Source organism: Triturus cristatus, chromosome 9 (assembly GCF_964204655.1).
Source record: "Triturus cristatus chromosome 9, aTriCri1.1, whole genome shotgun sequence".
NCBI lineage: Eukaryota > Metazoa > Chordata > Amphibia > Caudata > Salamandridae > Triturus > Triturus cristatus.
Window position 1 is genome coordinate 877,741,985 of NC_140592.1, and position 26,954 is coordinate 877,768,938.

General features: G+C 42.2%; 1 protein-coding gene across 3 annotated transcripts in view; it reads left to right on the plus strand.

The window, feature by feature from the left end:
• Positions 1–25,364, plus strand: part of WARS1 (tryptophanyl-tRNA synthetase 1) — a 105,432-nt gene extending 80,068 nt beyond the window's left edge. For all 3 annotated transcript variants that reach the window (XM_085626358.1, XM_085626359.1, XM_085626360.1), the window contains 6 exons: positions 931–1,113; positions 14,123–14,223; positions 18,505–18,617; positions 20,357–20,530; positions 22,497–22,637; positions 23,843–25,364. In XM_085626358.1, the coding sequence (XP_085482484.1) occupies positions 931–1,113; positions 14,123–14,223; positions 18,505–18,617; positions 20,357–20,530; positions 22,497–22,637; positions 23,843–24,001 (871 nt within the window). In that variant the 3' untranslated portion in view covers positions 24,002–25,364. The remainder of the gene's footprint in view (positions 1–930; positions 1,114–14,122; positions 14,224–18,504; positions 18,618–20,356; positions 20,531–22,496; positions 22,638–23,842) is intronic.
• The last annotated feature ends 1,590 nt before the right edge of the window (positions 25,365–26,954 follow it).

The following is a 26,954-nucleotide window of genomic DNA, read 5'->3' on the forward strand; positions in this document are numbered from 1 at the left end:
GCACTTTGGCACTGAACTGCCGTAGCAAAGTGCCCAAAGCATCTAGACCAGCAAAACGGAGTCCAACACACAGCAAAAACACAGGAGGAAAAGGCAAAAATACAGGAGAAACCTGATGCCACGTCGAACACTGAACTAGACAGTTAGTGGCAGTCTGGCAGAGCGAAACACGGTACTGTGGGCCAGTTCATTAGAGGCTGCAGGCCCAAACTTGACTCCGGCAGCCACGGTCCAGTCCGGACTCACGCAATATCATTGAGAGGCTGTAGGCACCAGTTAAGCACCGGCTGCGGTCCAACTCCGATCTGGATTTGAGCGGCACTTTGATGAGAGGCTGCAGCATGCATCATACTGGCTGGCGGCACAAGCAGCGGTGCGAGCAGTGGCGGGCTCCGCTCCAGTCAATCTTTGAAACTATCTATCTGATAACTGCAGCCCGGTCGCCTCGCACCCAGGCGCCCCTCCCCCCCCCCCCCCCCCCCCCCCCCGATTAAGAGCACTGTCTCGGTATTAGGTGAAAGTTGAACGCATTATTGTAGTCTTCATGTCATGTGAATGCCGAATGGAGCCAGCAAGCCGAGCCAGGCCTGCGGACAGAGTCTGTCAGTCACATGACTCTGCAGCATGGCCGCGCGCTGCTTTTCTCTGTGCTAATTAGAGCACTCGGGTTTGACAGCTTCAGGAAGCGCTGTAAATGTGCAACTTTGCATTTTAGTGTGGTGATGCGGACCACCTCTCTAAAATGCAATAGTCTAACGCCTGATGGGTGGTACTTGGCAGGGCTGAGTGGAAGTATTCATTCTTGGAAATACAGACTAATTTACTTCCAGATTGCTGTTTTTCCATTTTTTTCTGTAATAATTTGCAGCCACATTTTTTCACTAAGTGTTCCTTGTCAGTCTTAACCATACAATGTTTTTCACGGGACAGGTGGTTGCAAGAAGTGTTTAACGTCCCCCTGGTCGTCCAGATGACTGACGACGAGAAATATCTCTGGAAGGATTTGACGCCCGAGAAGGCCTACCAGTTTGCCATTGAGAATGCCAAAGACATTATAGCCTGTGGCTTTGATGTAAACAAAACGTTCATCTTCTCGGATCTGGAATACATAGGGTAAGACCTGGAATGTGAAGCTGGTGCAATTTGTAAGTTGCAAGTGTATTATGTATTCCTTGGATGCTAGAGGGAAATGAAATACATGGTGCCTTTTATGCTTTGTTCTCTCACTCTTTCTGTCTCTCTCGCTTTTCCACTCTGTCTTCTTCACTTTCACTCTCACTCATAGTGATAGCTACGCGTGGAGAGTTCAAAGGTTGCCCCATGTGCATCTCCTATAAATCTTCATTCCTCATTTGATATTTGCATTTTCTTCGGGTGAGCCATGTGGAAAACCCTAAAGAGCCGCCATTCACGAAGTCCTGTGGATGGTGGCAGAAATTCCAAGCTGGACCACGTCCTCCGCGGAGTTTCTTGATCGGTGACCTGTCTTCGTGTTTGGATTGAGGACCATGGCACGAAAAGGGAATTATGGAGTCGCCACTTCTCTTAGTATTTAATGTTCTTTCAACGCACATCTTCGATCTGTCAGCAAGATTCTGCCGGTCGTCTGTTGTTGAAACTGAAGGCAGAGAGAGGCACAAATACTGTAATTTGGAATGGACACTTTCTTCCAAAATGCTCGGGCAACTGCCATATGTTCCACAAGGTGGCGCTGTTATCTCACACATTGTGATTGGAGGGCTCTTTAGGATTGAGTAGTTCTGTTACACTGAAATAACTCCATTCATATCCTGTCAAGCAAATACTCGAGGTTAAAGACTGACTTTGAGTTACACTAGGTGAGCGAAATGAGGTTCAAGTACATTTAAAGGGCGCAGTTGTCGAATTTGATGCATTTTAAGTCGAGAATTGAATTTATTTTATTTTGTTGTACAATATTTTGTAGGATTAGGTCTATAAAGGAAGTGCTCTGCGTAGCATCTAACGTACATTAGCCGTTCAGATGGCTACATAGAGGTACATTGGCGAAACGTGATTATTTGAGTAGTGAGCCTCGGAAATGAATATCTAAGTTGCTGACACGTATTAACAGTTTTTTTTTTTTATCGGGATGACCGCTAAGTGTAGATGTGGTAATCCCAGAGTGCTGTAATGATGCTAGCATGGTACACGACTGACATTGAATATCGCCCGGTGTTTGAAACACGTGTGCAAGATATGTCACAGCGCAACATGTATGCATTTATTCTGTGTGGTAGAAACATTCCTCGGATACATGCTTAAACACTAGGCTGGTAGTAGAAATTCTTGTTGACACTGTCTTTCATGGTAAGTAGAAGTGAAATGAGTGTGTATATAGATAGCTTGCAGGCGCGCAACACCCATTGGACTCACAGGGCTTCAGCTCCCCCCGTCGTGTGTGGCAGCCCGGGATGAGAGAGCTTCCCGGCGCGCACACAGCCGCACCCGAGCACTTCACAGGACTTTAAAAGACAATTTCATGTTAATGAGGCCTCGCTGTTGTTTCACCCGTTCTAAGAGCCCCTGCGGCTCCACTCTGCCTATGGCTTAAAAGATTCAGCCCCCCCCCCCCCCCGAAACTTTTCTTAGCCCCCCCCCCCCCCCGAAATTTGGCTCTAGTTGCGCCTCTAGCTTGTCGTCTTCAAATTCAGTGTCTGACCTAACTCGATAAGGTTCGAGTTATCGATGTCAGCTCCCTTTCTAGGCTTGTAAGGCTGCTCCTCATCAGTTCTTCATAAAGGTGCACTAAGAAGAAGTAAAGTACGGAGAGAGTGGACTTTGGGTCTGCCTACTTTAACTATTGGCTTCAATTTGCTTTTCATGCTTTGCCATTGCTTGGACGGATGTTCACCCAGCCAGATTTTCATGGATGGTTTCATTGTTGCATTTGTGCTTCTAGTCGGTTTTGGTGATGGGGCATCGGGCAGGTTTTGTTGTTAGACTGCGTATGCCATGTAACCGTGACTTTGATGTATTGACTTTGCTGACGCAATGACCTTTTTAATAGGTGATTTCTGTTTAGGAAGTGCAGTTGTTGAAGGCCTTAGCCCATCATATAATCACAGTACTATTCACTTACAGCCTTGTGCATTCATTTCTTTACTTTTCTGTCTGCATAATGTGAGATTTACAGCGTTATTTGCACACAAAATGTAATGTACACACTCAGACCTTCATAAAGATGCAGCAGTGCTGTTGTTTTAATTATGTGCTGTATACGAAACAAAGGAGGTATTTAATGTTATATATTTTCACAGTATGTTTCTTTAATAAAAATGCCATTATTTTATTCTTGCGTCTATCGATACAGAACGCACATTTTAGTTTGTCAGTATTTTTTTTTTGTTCAGACAGATGTACATTGTAATGATTAATGACAATTACTTTTTTATGATGCTTCAACCGCTCCAAATTAGTCCTACATCACACTTAACCCTTTCGCTGCGGCTGGAATTCCGCCGCAGCGCTGGGGGGGGTTTGGGGGCGGCGCGGTGCTCATGACGGAACCACTCCGTCACGAGCCGCGGTTGAGCTGTGCTCATGACGGAGTGGTTCCGTCATGACTCCGCCCACTGCGCTAATCGCCCGCACAGGCAGGGAATTAGCGCCGCGTGGGCGGCACGGCCGCAGCATGACGGAACCACTCCGTTATGAGCACACGGCGACCGTGGCTCATGACGGAGTGGTTCCGTCATGAGTGGGGAAGGGGTTAATGTAACATATCTAACCACCATACTTACCTACCCCACCTGCCGTCCCTCACCTAGCATACTCATCTACCACAGCTACCTTACCCACATACCATACCTAACCCCATACTTAACTACCATAACGACATACCTACTTGCCATAGCTAGCAACCTTTGAAAACCACACCTATTTAACATACTGTGCCTACCATCCCTGCTTCCCTCTCCACTTCCTATAAATTAAAATACCATACATAATAAGCAGCGGCTCCTCCACAATGGCGGAGGAGCGTTACCCCGCTGGCTCAGAGCCAGCAGCTGAAAAATATAGGGATATTTTATTATGGTTTTATTTTTCAGCTGCTGGCTAAGCCAGCGTGTGTAGGGGTGGGCGGGGCCGGTCCATGGCAGATGAGGCGGAGTGATGTGCACTGCTAAGTGCGCATGTTGGTTTGGCCGGCCTTCTTAGGCTGGCCAAACACATATGCGCAGTTCGGTTTCTCCAACCCAGCTGTATTGCACAACGGGGTTGGAAAAACAGCATAGACTCCCTGTGCCTGAGCGAGCGTTAAACTAGCCCGCTCTGGCCAATCCCCGCGCTGCTCTCATGCTTAGTAGTCTAGCATTAGAGCAGCGCAGGGATTCAATGGGGAGTCTCTGATGCTGTCACAGAGATTACTGGGAGCAGGAAGCAGAGAAGCACAGAGGCGCGAGGTGGCCAGCAGCTTCGGGTAAGTTTAATTTATTTATTATTGTCCCCTCCTCCCACCCTACCGCTTTTTATTTGTGTTGGCGGTCACATACGTAATCTACCATATTGAACCTACTATAGCTAACCTACATCTGCCTTTGTAGTATGTATATCTTATGCCTGCCCAGAGGTGACAGGTGTGTGAAAAAGTGGCAAGCTGAGTTTATGTTGAATTTAACAACATTGAAGCAGAAGTTATCAAACCCTTCTCTTATATTTGAAACCTTTTTTCCAACAGCTTTATCCCAGAAAGTATTACATTGTGTGACTTAACACTGCTCACACATGCTAATCACATGCTTCTCGCATCCTCTAATATAAACTAACATTTACACACCTTGCAGGCTAACTGGCACCATGCACAACATTTAACAAACACTCAGGCAATTCACTGTACAGTAACATAAAATTAAGAATATGTCAGACTATTAACCCTGAACACATCGAACTGCAGTGCTTTCAACTTATACACTTACCAACATTCCAAGCCAACTTTAGAAAATAACTAAACAATAAAAAAACTACCAGATTTCTTGTTAGACTAACATAGTCCCACTACTCTTGTTTCTATACTAGCATTATACTGCAGTACAATTAGAACATTTTCACTATTAATCTAAACAAATGCTTACCTAGGTAATACTCCATGTTTTAAAATGTAACTTATGTGCTTACAATTCCATTTTATTATTTCTGTTCAAATGTTGTAGGTACAATAGTGCATCCATTACTGTACAACTAAATTCAAATAGAGATACAAGACGTGACTAGCCGGCCACCAAGCTAGAGTGACTAGGACCAAATAATTTTTAAACCATAACATCATTCCTGTGTCTACAATAAACCCTGAGTCCTGCTCCGGTTTACAGTCATTACAAAGCTCAGGTTCACAAGGGAACAAAAAAGGCCCAGACCAGTGAACTAATTAAGTTAACCCAGGTACCTGGCATTGAAACAAGGAAAATTCAGTTGTTTTAAACGGCCTGTCAACAAATTAAACATTTTATCGGGTACAGGGTTCACTTAAAAAGACGTGCAAACTGGGTCCCCAATTGCAGAAGCAACCCCTATGCACCAGCACTTCAGTTCCAGGCTGGACAATTATTTTTAAGATTTAAGACTTTTAAGTTTTAAGCATACTCGGTGAGTCTTTTTTAAATTATTCTTTCCCTTTTCTTTTATAGCATTTTGTAATTATAGTATATTGTAATGACTATAATTAATTGAACAATAAAATACAATACAACTATAGTCAAATATTGCAGAAGATCCCTCTTTTTCAACAAAATTTCAGTTACAACACCACCTAAATAACATGCCAGACCTCTTGGTATTGCCAAAGCTCATTTAGTCGTAAATGTCTTTGGTGGAGAGAAGCCGAAGGAACCCATTTGCGATTTTGTGTGGTAGTAGTTCTTAAACTTCCCTGTTAAGGTAAATAATGTAATGGTTTTGTATTTCACTTGAGTAATTTTAACCTCCATAGAGACACATTAAACGAAACCCATGCGATATACGTCTTGAGCTCTACAATCTGTGCAATTACCATGAAGCAACAAGCACTTCATGGAGCTGCTGTCACTTATTTTTGCCCTTTTTATGCTTATTCAGCACCTGATAGATTTTTATCACATTGTTGGAGGTATGCTGCAAAGTCAATGTATTTAAAACTGGATTGTTGGAGGTATGCTGCAAAGTCAATGTATTTAAAACTGGATTGTTGGAGGTATGCTGCAAAGTCAATGTATTTAAAACTGGAAGGAAAAACTACTTCAAATGAATCAATTTGAGATTTGTAATGCTTGTAAAACTCACACAAGTTTGCAGTTCTTCGTTTGACATTGGGAAGCATAACTGTATGTTTGCACCAGAGTAAAATGACAGTGATACATACCCTAAGTGATGCCCATCAGTGCCCATGTCTTTTGACCGCCACCCTCCTATGATCAGAGACTATGTTAAATGTATATTCGCCTAACCACAGTTAATTCCGCTGCCTCTCACTGAAATCATAATCCTTTTAGGAAAATAAAAGTTACATGGCGCATCAATTTACATCCCTCGCAGGCTCTTGTTTTAATCAGCATTGTAGTTAGAACACCTCATTAAGTACTGAATCTCCATTCAGTATTCACCAACAGTGGTCTTGCATTAACTGGGGCACAATGAACACACATTGCTTTGCTAAGTTACATATTATTAGACGTTCCAGAGTTTGCTGTAGAAGTCTATTGCATTATGGGTCTGAAGATTTTTTTGTTTTATAGATAATTTTTAGGGTCCTTTAAAGGAGAGTAGTTTGTATGTACAAGGAAATATTGCAGTATTCGTTTCTGCAGACAATGGGACCCACTGGATCTCCCGGTAGGGTAGAAATCTGGGAGATGACCCTGAGGCATATGGTTCTACTTAGTCACAATTTGTGCAGTGAGAGGCAGGAACTCAGCTGGTTCCTGTATAGTGGACACCAGTAATTACACTGGACATGTATGTAACTGAAGTTTGATCCCTAGAAGATATGCAGAGCAGGAGCTTTAATTCAAATGTACCTCCTTGAAGCAAATAGGGATAGGATGTAACCTAACGGCTAGAGTGGTCGACATCGAAGCTAGGAAACCGAGTTCGATTCTCGGCAGAGACGCTCAACATCCTGGGATTCTGGACAGATCACTTAATCTCCCCGTGCCTAACAAAAAATGAATGTGCCCGTCTGTAACGCAACTGGTGCTCATGTAAAGCGCTCTGATACCTTCGGATCGAGCACAATATAAAACTTCCAAAACAAATATATATCTTGTGTTCTCCATGCTCGCTTGGATGGGCAAAAAGTCAACCTGCTCTAGAATGCAAACTAATTTCTGATTAATGCATCTAAAAGGAGGCCTTTTCTCCAGCTTAATGAGCCACAAAGTTATTTAGAAGTCCATTAATTATAGCACTCTGATGAGATTGGATTTTTATTATCTGGCAGTTCAGTGTCAAAATACCCCGAATATGGGAGTTAAATTCACTCGAAACAAACTTCGGTGGTGATTATGTGCATGTTTTTTGTTTGCCCTCAAAGCCACCTGGAATTTAACTTTTGTGGTTTGAATACTTTAGCTGTTAGTCATTTCCCATTGCCTAATCTGAACTCCTTTGTCGCGTTGATAGTTTTGCGCTGCTCGAAATCCTCCTCTCCTGTTGTGAAAGAGGAAGAATTATTCACTGCTTTCTTTCCTGAACATTGGCGCTTGATACCCTTAGAACAGGCTTTTCGTCATGCATACATTCTTGCCTATAACGCTAAGGTGATCGATTAAGCAAAGAAAAATTCTGCCTTTTAAATGTTTATCATGTTCACAGAATTGTATACAAGACATCTCAATTGGCTGTTTGTCATGTCCTGCAAGGCATGCATAAACGTTTACACTAATGCATCCTTTACAGTAAGTTACACCTTCACAACAACGCAGAAAAGAATTTAGCGTTTGAGAGCTAAAGATCTCTATGAAAGTTATGTCCTGCAGCAAATGCCCTACTTATTGGAATCTAAGTCTTGTTTGTCCATGTTGATCATACCTCCATTCAAACAAATAGTATTACACTTTTAAGATGGAAAACAGCGGCTGTGGTCGCCATATCCATGGCCAATTAAGGAGGACCACTCTTGGGTCGTTTTGTTTCAGAACTCCAAGAGTTTTTGAAGGAGCCTCATTACTTGAATGATCTACAGCAATGTGCTGCAAAGCAGATAGTACAACGGGGTATACAATTAAAAAATCCGCAGGTGTTTGAAGAAATTTGATAGATCTACAATTTAAACAACTGACATAAAGACCACAACTCAAATGCTATGACTCCAACAACTGCAGAACTTGTTTCATGGAACCTCAAGAACATTGTTCTACATCCTCAAAACATCAAGCACCCGGATAGGAAGGCATTAACCCGGAAGTACCCAGCAACATGAGAAAAATGCGTTGGCTGTGTTTTCTCATGAATTGTGATTAGGTTACCCTAAATGAATTTCAGACACATAGGCGCTAAAGCATGTGTTCTAAAAGTTCTACTTTTACAATAATCATGATAACAACATGCTTTCACTTCCGACTTTTGTAAGGGCTGGTGATCAGTCATACTGAACGTGTTCGAGTGTTGAAAGTAAAGAAATAAATGAATGAGTGTAATACATTTTGTTACACTGATTCTTTCCTCGATGCTGCAAAGTGCTTTGTAATATTAAGATTGCATCACGTGCTGTGCACTCCTCTGCTATCTAGGGATGGGTTCTGAACATTGCAACTTGTTTTAGTTAGTTATATTTTTCCGAATTCCTAATATCTGCGTTAGTCATGCCTCTATAGTATCTGTTAACGTTCCTGAAACCCACGAAACAAAGTGACACCGCCTTCTTCTTAGATTATTTTTTTTCCACCATTGCTTCTGTAGTTCATGATCTCAAATCCATCAAAATAATGTGCATTAAGAACAAAGTCTCATCACTGAAGACTAGAAATTCTATGCTAGGTCATACAAAAAACCCCACCATGGAGGATCCGCTGTTGTATAGAAAACACACCATTTAATTTGTGCCCATCCTGTAGCACTTGATCCCTTAGATGATCATGTTTACTTTGTACACAACTATAAAGCATGCCAAAGGTTTTAGTTTGAAAAGATTGTTCAAAGTTATTATTAGCGGAGGAGTTAGATGGAGGCGCCAAAAAGGGTGAGGAAAAGTTGTGCGCTCATTTGTCAATGGTAGATGGTGTGTACAAGATGTATCTGAGCTTGTCATGTTTTGAACCCTAAGGTTCCAAATCTGAACTACCCTAAAAAACGTACATAAACCTTTAATGCTCAGGACAGAATCTGGACTAAGGTTAGCTACGAGTCAAACTATTTACATTTTTTCTTCAGCTGAAGCAAATGTTATAAATGTGTAGTTTGCACCAAGAATAATCCGGAGGACAGACTTTGAAAACAGTTTTGAGTCCGCCTCAAAAAAAGAAAAGATTTCAGGTCCAATATCGATCTTAAAAAGAGGAACGATTGCCAGACTATGTTCACAACAAATCTGTTCAGAGTCTATATGCGCTAAAGGTTGAAAATAACCGCGAGCCAAGACACGTTGAAGAAAGCAATGCAGATTAAATGGCAGATGAAGCCCCTACTGGAGGCTCAAGCTGACTCCCTTTCCACAAGGTCAATTCCAAAAATAGAGGAAGTTAAATTTTTTAAAGAAAACTAAAAGTAATCCTATTCAGAAGAAAAAGAAAAAATATTTACACCACGCCCATAATGTCCTTTCCATCAGTTTCCCCAAACACTGAATCAAAGGAGGGGGAAGCGGATCAGGAATGTGCAACCAGAAGGTCAAGAGCATAGTGATGCGTGGAACAGATATCAGATGGAGTCCATGGATGATGAGCCATTGGAAGCCTTTTCCTTAAGGCTTCACCTCCAGGTGACTCTTCTGTGTGCATTGGCATTTCTACAGTGCTTTCCTAACTGGTGAGCAGTGATGGTCTGTACATTATTTTTTTGGAGGGGGGGTTTGTTGAGGGGAGTGGTGGGGGATGGAGATATAAGGTTGAGTATATCAAGTTGGAATTTACATCTTTGAATTACACATTTACATGGTATATATTAATATTTTTAGTCACAGAGAGATAAGGTATTTGCCCTTAATCACAGGATTTGAGCCTAGCGAGGCCAGGCTTCATACCCAGATACCAAACTTGGCGCTTAGCCTCTATAGCTGTGCAATTCAGATGGCAGCCTTCCATCATATTGTTGCAGGACAAGTGGAAGAAGAGGAAGGCAATTTATTCATAAAAGCGATATCTGTGAAAGAAAAATATCTTCCCATGTTAAGGAGCAGTCTTAAAACCAACTGGCATAAACGTTAAAACTCAGTATGCTATGCCACCGGGAACACAGCCTGAAGAATCCTCCCCGCTAGAAGATAGGCTTTTAACAGACCATCTCCACAAAAAGGCAATTTCACAAACCTATCGGAAAATAGTAAACAACCGCTCAGACCCCACGACAGCTTTGAAGGCCAAATGGGAACTGGAAATGGGGGACATAGATGAGGATGACTGGCAGGAGGCACTAGCGTCCCCTAGAGAGGCTGCAATACCATCGAGGCTGAGATTAGTGCAATTAAAAATCCTACATCGAACATACTACACTAGGACACTATTACATACAATACACCATGTAGCCACCCCGCTTTGTCTTTGACAGTGTGGAGAAACAGGTACATTTTACCACACTATGTGGCTATGCCCAGAGATCGCGCGCTACTGGAGGGCGGTGATGCATACGCTCCCTCAGGTTACGAGAGTCACGATTCTTCCAGACCCGAGGTGCTGTCTCCTCAACATCTGGGAACCTACGAATTTAAATGCTATTGCTCAGGACTGGGTTACTCTAGGTATGACAGTAGCAAAACGAAACATTGCACAACGTTGGGGGTCCAGACTTGGCCCTACTCTTAATCAGTGGTGCAAGGATATGGACATGACAATGATGGCGGAAAAGTCCGTATATATTCACCGAGGGTGCCCCAAATAATGGACAAAAGTTTGGGGGAACTGGAACACCTACCGGGGAAATATATGTGAGCCCCCTCCACTGGATGAATCCGAGTCGGATATTAGTGAATAAACACACTGTACAATATGATGTTTATTGGTCGCAATTTGACGGATCTCTTAAACACACTGGTTTGGGCAGAAAAGTCTCTGATATGTTAAACAGTAGGATTAATCTATGTACAATATTCTATCGCTGTCTGTACACCATGTGAAGTATGCTGTCAGTGTAACGTTAATCTTAATATTATTAAAAATTGTTTACAAAAAAAAACTCCGTATGCTACTCCTAAGGTTGAGCGAAAATTCACATCAGCGTCTCCAGACCCACTTCAATTATTTGTTTAGGAGATTTGTATTGTGCTATGCGAAGTCTTTCCCTTACTGCAAATTCTGCAGAAATAGCTTTGTAGGGGAAGATCACGAACATTTATATTCGTGGTTATTTCCTCCATGATACATGTATCTTGTACAAGAGCATTCAATCTGGACAGGGTATGGCCAACATCTTGACAAGCAGCTTAAGAGGTGGAATGCAGCAAACAAGAGAGTAGCAGTGGCTGTTGTGACGGATAGTGCACTGCCAATCCGCAAGCATTCTTAAGTTGGGATGTTAAACATAACTTATAGGAGATGGGGGATATTCTGCAGTACGTTCCTGCTCCACACAGAGGGCTCAAACTTGTACAGTAACCAGCACTCTCCAATGTGTCCCTCCTCTAATGTTCATGACGAGTATCTAAAGAGCACTTGTGATGATCTACGACCGTGTCTCTCTGGTGCATTTCGGGCAGGGGGTGTTTTACACCTTGTTGTACCAGAGAGACGCGTGGTATAATCCACCACAGTTCGCTTTCAGCCTATGCCTGGTAGTCACTTTATTTTTCCTGCAGGACTACATGGACGCTATATACCATGACTGCCTGCAAGATGTGGACTGCCTGAGATCATCCAGCATAATTGACTTTGTTCTTCCTGTGCCTCAGCTCTCTTTACACCCTGGGGAATAAAAAGCCAACTACAGTGATTCCCTGTATCCATTGCATACCATGGAATGCTCCTCTGTTATTCATGGGTGGCCCCATAGAGACCGTTCTAGTCAGCTGTAACCGGCTAAGTCACTAGTAAAGTAATGTAAAACCATGTGCTGTTTGTCTCACTCTTCTTCCTCCCACTACACGCTTAGATGCAGTGATCTAAGACAAGATAGTAGTGCCATTCTGGTCAATCCTGCATGATGCCACAGCACTTACTGCGTAAGCCACCCAGCAATTTCAACACTCTTCCAACCATGTGCAACCTACCATTCGCTAGTGCACTTCGGCCCGTTGTCAGTGGTATGAAACACTATATAAAGTCAAGTACAATACAGGCCATTTATTTTGTTCTTTCTTAGGCATCACGGCAGTCTCCCTGAAGAAATATGTTATTCTGAATGAGTTGAGAGCTCTGGGCTAGTATATCTAACCAATCGTGCTCCTGGAGGGAGTGCTGCGGGGCGATGGGGCGGGCTGAGGGAGGGACAGGGGGCCGGGGGAGCATCAGGATGGGGGGGGGTAGTATAAACCGGCATACGGCCGAACAGAGTTAAGTACATAAATAAAACAAATTACATTGCGCACGCTGCAACGCCATTTGCGTTGCAGTGCGCGCAATGTAATTCGTTTTATTTATTTATGTACTTAACTCCGGTCGGCTGTATGCCGGAGTTTACTACCCCCCCCCCCCCATCCTGATGCTCCCCCGGCCCACCCCACCGAACCCCCCCCCCAGCACTCCCTCCAGGAGCCGCGACTGTGAGTCTAACATTAGTTGTTTCCCAAGTTTTTGGGCCTGTAATCCTCCTAAAAACCATTTGCATATTTCGTAACATTCCTCCTAATCAGTTGTATGCTTTGTAATCCTCCTAACAACCATTTGCATATTTTGTAACATTCCTCCTAATCAGTTGTATGCTTTGTAATCCTCCTAACAACCATTTGTATATCTTGTAACATTCCTCCTAATCGGTTGTATGCTTTGTAATCCTCCTAACAACCATTTGTATATCTTGTAACATTCCTCCTAATCAGTTGTATGCTTTGTAATCCTAACAACCATTTGTATATTTTGTAGCATCCCTCCTAATCAGTTGTATGCTTTGTAATCCTCCTAACAACCATTTGTATATTTTGTAACATTCCTCCTAATCAGTTGTATGCTTTGTAATCCTCCTAACAACCATTTGTATATTTTGTAACATTCCTCCTAATCAGTTGTATGCTTTGTAATCCTCCTAACAACCATTTGCATATTTTGTAACATTCCTCCTAATCAGTTGTATGCTTTGTAATCCTCCTAACAACCATTTGTATATTTTGTAATCTTCCTCCTAATCAGTTGTATGCTTTGTCATCTTCTACAGGATCATTTGTAAATTTTGTAATCTGCCATTCAATCATTTGTATATTTTGTACCTTGCTGGATCGGGTCTTGCATTTCCACTTTCAACTTTTTGCCAGTGCTTATTATATTACAGCTACGACCCTGGATGTAGTTTTGGAAATGCGCATTTCCCTAGTGTAGATATCAACAGCAGGCACATGGAGCTCTTCTTGTTTTCATACAGAGCCAGTGCTCCTTGTTTAAGATGTACTAATGCAGTTTGCTTGGTAATCTGTTCCCAAGAGTGACAGATGTGAAGGGGCCAGAGTAAGGACAAGGCAGAGTACCAATCTATGAACTTGAGTCTCTTTCACCATGCCAGGACTGGAAAGTAACTAATATACTGTATGTTTAGAGCTGAGCAATGAAGGGATCACTGTGTGTAAACTTCCTGGTGCAGATGTGGACAAGCAAAGACCCTCTATACCACTTTTAAAATGAAGCGAGCCATTACGGACCTTCCGCCTTACACCAATGACTATAAATGTTTAGGATCTTATGCCAGAAACGTTTACAGAATTGCTATTTGATGGTTCCCTTATTCTAACCATCATTCTGTTTTATCCCTACTAATGATAATCCTGTTTAGTGATCACTTACTTAGTGATACTCAGATTATATTTTTAAGAGTGAACATGTTTTTTTAATTCTAGGATGAGTGCTGATTTCTATCGCAATGTGGTTAAAGTTCAGAAACATGTCACTTATAACCAGGTGAAGGGGATATTTGGCTTTACAGACAGTGACTGCATTGGTAAGTTTCGTGTACTTGAAGGGGTGATTTATTTCAAATAAAATATTTGTATTGAAACCAGCACATTATGACAATCTTCCAAAAAGGCATGTGTGAATATAGTTAAGATGCTTCATAATTTGGGAGTGGGAATAGGGACTTGTTTTTGCAGCACTTCGTTCTTGGGCCAAAATCCTTTATCTTTTCTGTGTTCCATGCACAGTTTTCTCATCAACATGTAAGTGAATGCTGCCCATCCTGCTAATGTTCTTTGCTATTTGTTTACCCTGACAATAAATGGAAAAATTATGGTTTCCCTGGTGACTTTTCCTTTGCACAGATTGGGGCTCCTGGCTGCCCACTAAAGAAGCTTGCTGCCATTAAGGACTTCAACCTGATGGCTTACTCCTTTATGGCTTCATAAAACATGTACTATTATTTTGTCTGCTCAAGCCCTTCCCCCAAACCCCCCACACACACACACACTCTTGGAGTCCCCCCCCACATGCCCTATACTAGTTCACAGATGAGCAATTGCCTTAGGCGCAGCTCAGGTGGTGGTGTAGCCTAAAGGGTTTGAAGGAACCAAAAGGGGTGGGGGGGGGAGGGTATAACACGGAGAGCTCTGGTGGGAGCATGAATGCTTCTTGAAGTGACACCCTCCTGTCCAAAAAGAAGGCAGAGACTGGATGAGGTACAGAAACAAGCTGGCCTGTATAAGGACTCTGGCTAGGGATTACATAGGAATGATGTGCTCTGCTACCTATAAATTCAGCTCCCTTCTTTAAACTCTTGGTGGTCATCTTTTAGATGTGTAATTTTCTCTTCCTTTTACACCTCAGTTGACACCTTTTTCTCTCATGTATATCTTGTACAAATACTAGATTGCCCTTTCCCTTGGACGCCAAATCATCTGAACTAGTTAGTTGGTTTGAAGATTTATATAGTGTGGCTTATCACCTGTGAGGGTATCCAGCTACTGTCCACGGGCACGGGGAGATCAGGTCATTTGCCCAGAATCACAGGATGTTGCGCCAACGCAGAGACTCAAATCCGGATCCTCCGCTCCTGTATTGGCAGCTCTGGCTCCTGCGCCACATCCTCTCCCGAGGATAGGGGAAGGAGAAAGGAATAGTCTAAAACGAATTTTGTTGAGAAGCAAGAGATGTAACACAAAATAAAGTGATGATGATAAAATAATTACAGATAATGGATGAGCTAACTTAAAATCCTGATGCCTTTGTAGACTTCTCGAAAGTGACCTGCTGTGGTAAACCTCCTTCCACTGTCCTTTGCACTAGGATCACTGGACACAAATTATACTACTCCATCGAGGACCAATGCCCAAGCTTGGCTCGCTTTGCACTTTGCTGGATTCTTTTTCTTTCTATTGGCATTGCAGAGTGTGAGTAGGAGGCTCAGTAACTGGACCCTTAGCTCTATATTCACTGCTGACGTTAACTCTGGAATGTGGCTGTCTTTGGGCACCTATATGACATTTGCAGTAAACTGCTATCAAGTATAATTATAGTGAAGGAGCTGTCTGCAAGAGCAGGCTATTTTCTTTATCCTGGTAATAGATAATAGAGATAATCGAGTCAGCATCATATTAATTATGAAAATTTGACTAGTTTACACTTTCCGAATAGGCAAGTCTGCTTTTCCTATGAGCTAGGATGAGTCCACCTGAAGATACTTCACTCTTTTTCTGTTTGGTCTACAAACCCTACAGAAAGTTCAGAGTGTGCTCAAAAGAAAAACATGATGGGAAGTGGTGGCATTCAATCTTATCATAACGACAGTGCCACCTTTACAAGCTCAAATCAGGGCTAAAGGATGCTGATATCAGGTAGCAGTGCTTTTGCTCCTGGCCAATAGCACCAGTGGCTCCTGGTGGAGTTAAGAGTAAAATGTAAAATCTACACCGTGCACAAGGGTTAAGGACCCACAACATCTACAGAAATGTGCCTCATATTACATCACCTCAGGGTTCAAAAATACATCCATGATGCTTCCCCAGCGAACAAAACTGAAGTAGATTAACGGCGTAGACAGCTCCCTGCTCCTAGAATATTCTTTGTCCCTGTTCAAGAACTCAATAACCTTACAGTTCTCTCCCACTTCAAAAAACTGTTGAAAACATGGCTTTTTATGAACTAAGCCTCTTATTTGGGCAGCCATATGTGAACTGTTAGCACTGGGACACTCCAGCTGGAGTAGCCGTGCGCTCTATAAGTACCGGTCATTCATTCATTTATTAATTCGCTCTGTAGGATGCTTCAGAAAACAAATCCAGTTCACACTAGTCTTTGAAAATTAACCATTGGCAATGTATTGAAACTCGTGGAGAAGGAGACTGTTTTCTAGAGTTCTGGCTAAATCCATTGTCTTTATGCTGCATGTTCTTAATTCAGTGTTTTGCTGCAATTAGTTAATGACTGAATCCAGCTCTTGAGAGGAAAACATGAGTAACTTATTCTATCTCACCAGAGTCAAGATAACCCACACAAGCTAACGTCTACGTCCATAGGAGTTTGTTATGGGTTTTTTTATGTGGAAAGGTGCTTTGAAGAGGTCACTTTGAAGTGGCCTTATCCAAAATAATTAATTATCTGGCCAACAAATTGAAAAATTATAGATACAGATTGTGCAAAAACTTCAAGGTATCTTCTCTTAAATCTAGCCACCAGTGTGTTTTTAAGATCTTGCCGATGCCTTGGTTCACCTCCAGCACTTGTCTTTAATATGGGACCCTGTTGCAGATGACACGTTGGTGATTGACGATTGTTATGAATCAGTATACCAATGTGATTTGTAGGTTTTGTGTAAAGTCACACTTGTTCTTTTGGCGTTTACTAACTCTGCGGGAGGACACATAGCCTACTTTGCCTAACAGTAATGGAGACACTAAATTGAACACTCACCTACTGATTGGCAACTACTGACTCATGCCATCTTACAGGAAGGACAGCTAGACCTCACTTTATCCAAATTTTGAGCCAATCACTTGCCAGTCCAGCACATATTGATCTCTTACCTACTCTGTACCTAATACAAATTACTTATATTGCAGTTCTTAATAGTCTTGGAAAAAGCCAAAGTGACGAAACGTGTGCTGTCTGTATTTGATTGAAATCAACAGGAAATTTTTGTTGCCTATTCTTGTATACAATATTAGGAACAGTCTCTTATTAGATACTGCCAAGGACATCCTTGCCACTTGAATGTACTATGTATGTTTAAAACATAGCTTTAACCAATCAAAGAAACATAGTTATTGGTCTTATACTCAATAAAAAATATATATCTTAACGATTTAATAAAACAATTGTTGCGTTACCCTGTGCCCTACTTATATATTTGCTGCGCTGTAGACAATTAAGTTCAAATTCCTTTACTAGCATCTTTCAGGTATGGCTCTTGAGACGAGGAGTTTTCAGTAAAAAACTTTTCTGAACAGCGCCATTTTCTTGAGTTGTTCTTATAGGTATTATTAATAATTGACGCTGGCCAAGGCATAGCACAACACATTAGGCTGTCCTTCTCAGTTAGGCTGTCCAGTGTCACTGGACCATCTGCCCTCATCATAGAATAGTTTCTCTTTCACCGCTCTTTTGTAACTCTTGTCTTTGTGGAAGAACCTGAATATTCCTTGAAACCTGCCGCAGCTGAACATTGGTTGAATGGCTGGTCCACTGAGATACCACTGTTGGCTGCAAGTCGTGTGCTGTATATCGGAATCCAAATGAACACTTGAAAGGAATTGTACATATATCTCTGCAGCACATAGACAAAAAAAGTATGTAAATGGACTACTACTTAACCTCCTACCCACTATCAAGTTGTAAGACAACATCTGACTGTATCCAGGTTCATGTTGCTGTCCTTGTGCGGAAGGCAATATTAGCAGAGACTTCACTCAGCTGTATCCATTTCCCGTAAACGAACAGTCTGGCACTCCAAATCTTCTAAACGGCCTTGTCTTCTACCATATAAAAACAATAGCTCACCTAATAAAACTTCCATTTAATGAGAAATAAAAACAAACAAGGCAAACACATAAACCAATGGATTGTTAAATGGAAAGTTTACAAAATTTTGGCACAAGATTAAGATTATTTAGGAAATGTCCTGTGGGGAGGATGATTTGTGTTGTGTAAATTCAGCCATTTTAATCAGTCTTATTTACTTTTGAAATAAAGTAAGCAAGTACATTAAAAAAGCGATCCACACATTTAAGGCTTTGGAGAGGTAAAAGAGGAAAACGGGGGAAAGATTCTAATGCAGATGTATATTCTCCAGGAAAAATCAGCTTTCCTGCTGTTCAAGCTGCTCCGTCCTTCAGCAACTCCTTCCCACACATCTTTAAGGACCGAAAGGACATTCAGTGCCTCATCCCGTGCGCCATTGATCAGGTAAGAAACTTCTAATGTATTTGAAAGCAAAGTTGCTGCTTGAAATAGTGGGTTTAAGCGCTTTTTGTTACACAGGGCTTACTAAAAAAAAATTGATTTCAGATTGTATGTAACATTTTATACCACGTTTGTAAAATGGGCTTGATATTAAATGGTTCGACTGTGTAATAGAATTTACACTTGCTCACTACACCTCAGAGCAGGACAATTTACACCATATCCAACTAAAAATAGTTAACTTAATTATTCACCTTTGGGTGCAGGTGGAAAAGAAAGCCAACAAACGAGAAATTTGAAAACTCAAGCAAAAATTATACAGATCTTATTAAAAAAAAAAACTGCCCACCAGTGCACAAACGTAGCATCGTAAAAGCCAAGTCCGTCTCCCCCCCCCCCCCCCAATATACCATTACGCAAGACAACAAGATGCACTTCAAGGGTCCCAAACTCTGCATTATCCCTTACCACCACTCAAAGCACACATTCACTGGCCTCATCCATAACTTGAACAAGATATGCACCATTTGAAACAGCAGCTAGCAACCACCCATCCAACCACAGTTCGCCAATACTTTTCCATTTGACCCTGTTCCAACCCACTGACCAAGGGCAACCTCATAAGCATCAACTCAGTCATATTCACCACTTACAAAGACAACCTACTTTTTTCATCATCCAAACCCTTTCCCTGGAAGCGTTAATCTCCATCCTCTACATAGTCATTTTACCACTCTTTTCGGGAGGGTTTCCATCCACTCAAAAAAGTCACCAATCTCTTCCCTGCCTTAATAATCCACAATGAGCCACACAAAAAAGCAGACTTCTGCCTTCATGCCCCCACTATTCCTATGCAAAAAATACTAGAAAGCGCATTAACACCCTACCGACAAGCACACATTGGCCATACCCATCTTCTGGAGTTCAAACAGTCTCGGTTCTCATCACTGCAAACCTGAACTGAGCGCCCCCTCACCCCACCCAGCCCGCCTTCCCACTACAGTGTGAACCAAAGAAATGTCACCTATCAGGGTAGTCTGCATCCTCCACGTGATGAGCACAGTAGGCCGCTGTAATGAGAGAGAGCGAGAACCCAGTTCTTATTGGCCTTCCAGACAACGCACTTTCAAAATAAGTCCACCATACAAATCTTGAAAACAAAAGAAACTAGGAGACGACTACCCACTGTTTCTAGACTGTGAAACAGTCTCATCCGTCACACCTAATCGCTTTTTTGAATTTTTGGAGGAGAGGAAAGCTTGTTTCTGGAATATGTACCCAAGTCTAAATCCAGAATGTTAGCGCCCTAGTTGTTCCTTAGAACACTGTGGGAAGCTGCAGTAGAACACTGGGGAAATCAACTGACCGGCTGCTGCTGATGTAGGAAGTACATGTTTTACTCTGCATATCCAACTTGCCCTAACTATAACTTAACTTTAACCTTGTTGTTCAGTGAATTTTTATTCCTAATATCGTTGTGTTCTACAACTTTCTGTCTCCTGCATTGTCTTGTTCAATTCAACTTCCTATGCTTTAATCTGAGTATTAGTATTTGCTGATTCCAGCTTGCCTTTAAGGTGGGCACTGCTCAAAATGCTATTTGCTTCTGAGAGTTCATTGAGTTTAACACATTGCTGTATAGTTTGCCTGAAGTGACTACAGGAATAGATTGCCATTGTTGTATCATGGTAAGTTCTTTTTTGTAATCATGACATCTAACAGGTGTTTTGTGACTATTTTAGGATCCTTATTTCAGAATGACGAGAGATGTTGCTCCTCGACTTGGGTATCCCAAACCGGCTTTGCTGCATTCAACTTTCTTCCCTGCTCTGCAGGGTGCACAGACCAAAATGAGTGCCAGTGATGCCAACTCCTCCATCTTCCTCACAGACACACCCAAACAGATCAAGTCTAAGGTAACATCTAGCAGCACTAGCACAATAATATAAAGTTTCATTTCTTAACCGCGCAGAGTATTGGCTTTGTTTAGAAATGGAGGGCTATAGAAAATGTGTTGATTCTTTGTCAATGCTCTAAATCAGCCATTGATGGCTCTAGAACTACTACTGCCATACTAAAATATGGCATTCGCAATTCAGTCAGAAGTAATCTCAGCAGTAGTTCATTTATTGCATCTTCTGGATCGGCATGGGAGGATTTTTACATTGCAACTTACCTCTAAATCAGGCCCTATATATGTAGACAGATCACATTAGTTAGGTGCTGCTGTTTCTTTGTAGAATTGTGATGGGAGTAGTTAGTCGGGCTGCACCATTAACATATTTATTATTCGTGAATTCAAATCCAGCCGAAGGCAAACATTCAAAATATGTTCCATGCACCCATAAATTAAAAATCTTTAGGCCTTTATTATTTACTTGTTTTTAATCCATTTTGCCTTTACCATGTTGTCAGACTATCAAAATAATAAGGAAACCTGTTTTCCTAAACTGCATTTAAATATGTAAATACATTTTAGTAAATTGTAGGTATCCTGAATTATCAAGAAATGCTGCTAAACATAGATGCACCAGAGCAGACCTGTCGAGGGAATCATCCCCCTATTCACATAAGATTGAATAGAGGATATTTATAAATATGAATAATTGCCCTTTAATTTTAATACACACTTTGTATAATGGAAATAATTGTAAGTGGATCCAGGTATGTGTAAGGGAATATTGCTCATATAATTGCAGCCCTTATTGCATTCATCCCAAGTGCCCCGGTAAAATGATGCAGTATTTCCAATAGGGAACTTCTGACTCCGTTCCCCCCCCCCCCCTAGTACAGTGTTGGTGCATCATTAGGAGTTCTGCGGTTTGCATTTCGCGAGGTTTTCCCTAGTAAATTCCATGCTGAGAGCCCACTGGGTCTGTGCAGTTTTTTCAAACATGTTGTAATTGCCATTTGAACAGAAATTCCCATTTGCATCCAGTTCAGGATTACCTGCCTGATGAGGATTAGGGCTGATATTGGTAATTTTAAGATGCAGAACTACCAGAAAACAGTGTATGTGTGGTGTGAGTGAAACACCATTGTTAAATACATGTATTTCATAGATGTAAGGAATGCTAACCAAAGCAAGAATAGATAATTTTGGTGTTTAAAATACGTTGTACTGCTAAGGTTTCAAATTGTTGTTCTTCCAGTAAGATACTATGAGAGAAACTAAGATACGATAGCAAGTAATTTACTCAACCATTTATTCTACTCAACCATGATTCAGCGCACAAGTGAAATCATAAAAAATACTAGCAATCAAAATAATTCTGTTGTAATCATGCATCTACCATATCTGGGGGCAATAATGATGGGCCAAAAGTTCTTTCTTATATCTTTATCCATTTAACCATATAGTGTTTGTTCAGTTTTCGTTTTGCTCATTATTGCACACACTTCAGTTGGAATTGTACTTGCTGTCATTATTTATAAACTCGGGGGGGGGGGGGGTTTAAATGAGGTTTTGTACATTTATAATAACTATTTCATACACAACTTAATTGTATTCATCGTGGTAGGTTTTGTTTAGCTTTGTATTTTTTTTAATAAGTAATAGATTGACTTTCTGACTGTTGTGTACCCCGGTGTACCTTTTAATTATATTTTAAGGCTTTTGCAGCCTCTTCTATTGCATATAACCCCAGTATAGTTTACATGTAAATACAGTAGACGATGTACTAAATTGGTTACAATTCATCTTGCTAGCGGAAGACAGTGACGTTGATTGAATCCATTCATCACTTAAGCACACTCAGACTTCTAGATTATTCAAGCAGTATTGTTTAAAGTAACCACACATTGCCCTTAAAACTACAAGCCAAAGATAACTACAAAGTTTTTGAGGTTATAAATTTAACCTTTAATGATATGTTGTTCTAGATCAATAAGCACGCTTTCTCTGGTGGTAAGGATACAATTGAGGAGCACAGAAAATATGGCGGCAACTGTGAAATTGATGTATGCTACATGTACCTGACCTTCTTCCTTGAAGACGATGACAGACTACAACAAATTAAGCAGGTAATTAAATAGGTTTCTGCAATTTGAGACTGCAACAAAAAGGTTTGGTTAATGTATGCTGAGCTGCACTGTTGGTCTGCGGTATTGGAAACCAGGAATATGCAACCAGTATTAAAGAATGTGTTGAACTGTATGATGGAATCCTGCTCTGAAGGAGTTTGTCTCTCATGTGGATGGACTTCATGCAGACTAGGCAGAAAGTGCTGAGATAAAGAACATATCTTGGCATCTCATTTTTGTACCTTCTGCTAAGTGTCATCTTATGTAGTGGATTGGAGCAACTATATCTGTCCAGTGTATTGATTCTGGAACTTTTCCCACACTGTTGCTTTTGCTTTCAGGGGGCGTGAATGAACCCAGAGAACGTTTTAGCTAATAAATAGTCTGGCTAAAAAAATTACTTCTCTATAGGCTGTGCTGAGATGAAGTAAAATGTCTGTCTTGGGAGGTGCTTTTTCATGAATAAGCTAGTGCAATGACCTCTTTTAGTTACTATTATTTTTCTTTCTATGATTTTGCCAATTTTTTACTGAAAGTTTGGAGCGTCACCAACTTATTTTTCAGGCTACGCCAAAGTGTAAGCAGCTGACAATAGTTTTAGTCACAGCCACCATGGTCCAATAACCATGGCAATGGTTTATGGTAAATTAATCAGTGAGTTTGTCCGCTCTAGATTTTACTAAAGAAAATCCCTCCATGATCATTCACACCACTACGCTTTTAAACCTATATCAGGGGTATTTGTGCAAAACCATGTGCTCCTTAGTTTGCACATTGCTGCACCTGCTGCGTATATCTTGACTTGGGGAAAAAAAACGTATGGAAAAGGCTGGCTGACTAGATATATATGCATAGCGTACGGTACCCAGAAGTGGTCTACAAGCTGTAAGGGTCAAAGTTCTGCCTGTGACTAATCTTCTTTGAGTAATTTCCACACAATAGCTGTGTGGCAATGTTACTACTCGAAGGCCAGCATTATCTTTGTGCTATAGCCCTGCAATTTTTTTTTATGCACACTCAGTGTTGGCTCGAGTCTTGTTTTAACTGCGATGCAATTTTGCTATAAGAATGATCATTCCGCTTCCTAATAAGTGCTTTGACAGTGATGGGGCAAAAACGTCTTTTGGCCCCATTTAGAAACTTTGAGGAAACCAATACATCAGGGTAATTTCTAAAAGCCTCTTTCTCTTTATGTTTCCTTGTAGGACTATACAAGTGGTGCTTTGCTGACAGGAGAACTGAAGAAAATACTCATCGACACATTGCAGCCATTGATATCAACACATCAGGAGCGAAGAAAACAGGTTACGGACGAAATGGTTAAGCAGTTCTTCACTCCAAGAAAACTGGCGTTTGACTTTTAGCAATATTTCCACGACTCTTTCCATACAATATTTAAATACATGTGTATTATATCCGTGAATGTAAAGCCACTGCACATTTTCTCTGAACCTGAATACATTGTTAGGTACAGTTATCAGATCAACAATGCATAAATAAGGAAGAAGACTTGTACTATAAGTAATTTATTAATGTAAAATCTTAAAGCAAAGTTATAACATGTATAAACAAAGTGATAATAAGATACGTAATTTATCTATTTAGTCTACTGATTGGATGGCCGCCCATTAATGTGCTCTTTCTCAGCAAGGGTCTCTGTTACATGGCATTCCAATGTAAGCCTCTCTGTTTGCAGTTAGACCGAATATATAGTTCTATCCAACGAGCACTATTGATTTGCGTTTCCTTCGATGTCCCTTAGGGTATGATGTGCACTAGCTCTCTTGGTGCACTGGATTCTGAAATCTACATTCTGGCAAATTAGAGTGTTTAAACTGTGTATGGTTGAATCCCCCCTCCTGTTTCTGGAAGAGACTTTTATCCACGGCAGATCCCTTGCCTATCTCTGGGATGACCCTTGAAGTGAATGAGCAGGAATTTGGTGGGGACCACCTACAGGTTCATTTGCATCACGAGAGCCTCGGTATGCTCTGTGTGTACACTGGGTATTTTTAAGCTGACATTTTCTCTGACCCTTTTTTCAGCAGTTTATGTTGAAGTCCTGTTAAAAACCCATGCTTGATACGCCACGCAGCTTAACTTAATTTCATGGCGTGCTTCACATCCAGTGTCTTACAGGCTCAAAGGAGAATGCTTCATTTTCCTATACGTTTCTGTGATTATTTGTGTCAATTTTCTCACATTCATGCTCTGTTCTTCCTGGTGCCAGGCTCGCCCCCTTGCTTTCACACATTTAGAACCGGTTGAACGCCCTGCATCGCTCACCTCAAATACTGTCAAATTACTTCACAAAGCTGCCCTGCTCAGCATGAGCTCGGAGTTTGTTCTGAGCAGACACTTGTCATCTAAAACGAGTAAAGCAGGTCTGGTTGTCCGTCCTCATTGTGACATCTGCATATGTCACACGAGCAATTCCGATAAAAACCATCATTAAAACGTACTGTTCCTAAGAAACGGTGTAAACAGTTGATATTTACTGGGTTATATTGCAGATTCTCAGGTTCTCGGTGCAATGGAAAATGTCAGTTTGATGATGGCAATTGTTCACACAACACTCAATATCCCCAGCATTTTGTTCTAATTCAATTCACTAGCATTTTATGTGTACAGCGCTATCATAAATACATTGTAATTACGTCTTCCATAATTGGCAGCATGATTTTACATTGCATTTTATTATTTCATAATAAAAAGTGTTTGAAAACATTTGCTTACCTGCTTACATTTTTTACTTGCATCCATGTAGGTACACTCATTATGTCCATGATGTCGTTCTACATTGACCAAACGTGTTCTGTTTAAGTAGTAAAATAAAATGATTATATTTACAGTTCAGTAGTTGCAAGACCACACATTAACTGATTATATGTAGTGAGAAAGTTTCTTTCCAGTAGAAATGCATCAAGATCCGTTTTATACCTTGGAAAGTGCAAGTTGTACCAGTCAGTGTGTTTCTTGCATTATCTTTGGAATATTCACTAACCAGTGGGTGTGAGTCAGTGCTAATGTGTGTTTTTTGCATTATCTTTGGAACATTCACTAGCCGGTGGGTGTGAGTCAGTGTAAATGTGTGTATCTGAAAGAAACACGTTAGTTAGATTCCTCACCTTAGAATTTCCCCAGGCGTCAGGCTGGATCCGGAAAGATTTTTCGTCAGCAATACCCCTTGCGCGTCGCTAGGTGTCGTCTGCGGCTCCGAGTCCGTCGTCGGTGTCGTGCGTCGGAATGACATCGTCGGAGTACTTAGACGCCGCCCTCGCGCGCTGACGTCAGTTCTTCTTTTTTCCGCGCCAGACAGCGCCGATCTGGGAAGAGCTTACCCCTTAGTCAATTTTTGACTAAACTTTTTGACTCTTTTTGGTCTTTTGTCGACTCTACTCTGGTGCCGGTAGGATGCCTGGATTTAAAGCCTGTGACGCCTGTCATCGCCTGATGTCGGTGACGGATCACCATCGCCGGTGCCTTTACTGCCTGGGGGCCGACCACGACGCGGAGTCGTGCCCCGATTGTCAGGCCTTGACCTCGAAGGCTAGGTGGGAGCGGTCCCGTAAGCTTCTCAAGCTTCGGCATTCGGCTCCCCGCCGCTCACGGTCCCGGTCCAGGAGGAGGTCCAAGGACCGATCGCGGAGCCGCAGTCACCATCATCGCTCGTCGGGCTCGAAGTCTTCGGGTAAGTCGAAGCGATCTAAGAAGTCCAAGAGGCGACACCGCTCTTCGGACTCCCCTTGCCGGTCGCGCGACTCTGCTGCGGGTCAGGGTGGTCCCACCCCCGCGCCTCCGCTGGAGCCGCAGGAGCCGCGTCCGTCTCCATACCCGCAGGTCCCTGGGACTGACGCGACTCCGGCGGAGGTCAGTGCCTTCCTCTCGGCCATGAGGGGCCTGGCTCCGCCGTCGACGCCTGCCCTGGCGACGACTTCGGTCCCGACGCAGCAGGTCCCAGAGGGACCCAGGCCTGGATCTCTGTTGGCGCCGGTCGAACTCACGACTCCTCCTCCGCTGGCGCTGACACCGGTAACACCTCCGGCGCCGTCTCCGAACGACGCCGTTCCCCAGTTTAGCCCCTGTCCGGACCAGACGCCGGCACTGCGCTGCCCGGCGCCGCACCCGACGCCGATGGATGACCGTTTCATCTACCGTCCGGCTCCGATCGTTCCTCCTGTTTATCAGGAATCGGATGACGGGGGTGACTGGGAGGGGTCTGAGGACCCTATGGCCCTCCAGGGTCAACTTTCACAGGACTGGGCAGACGAACTGGGGGATGCCAGTGGTCTGGACACTTCGCCGGACGCTGGCTTC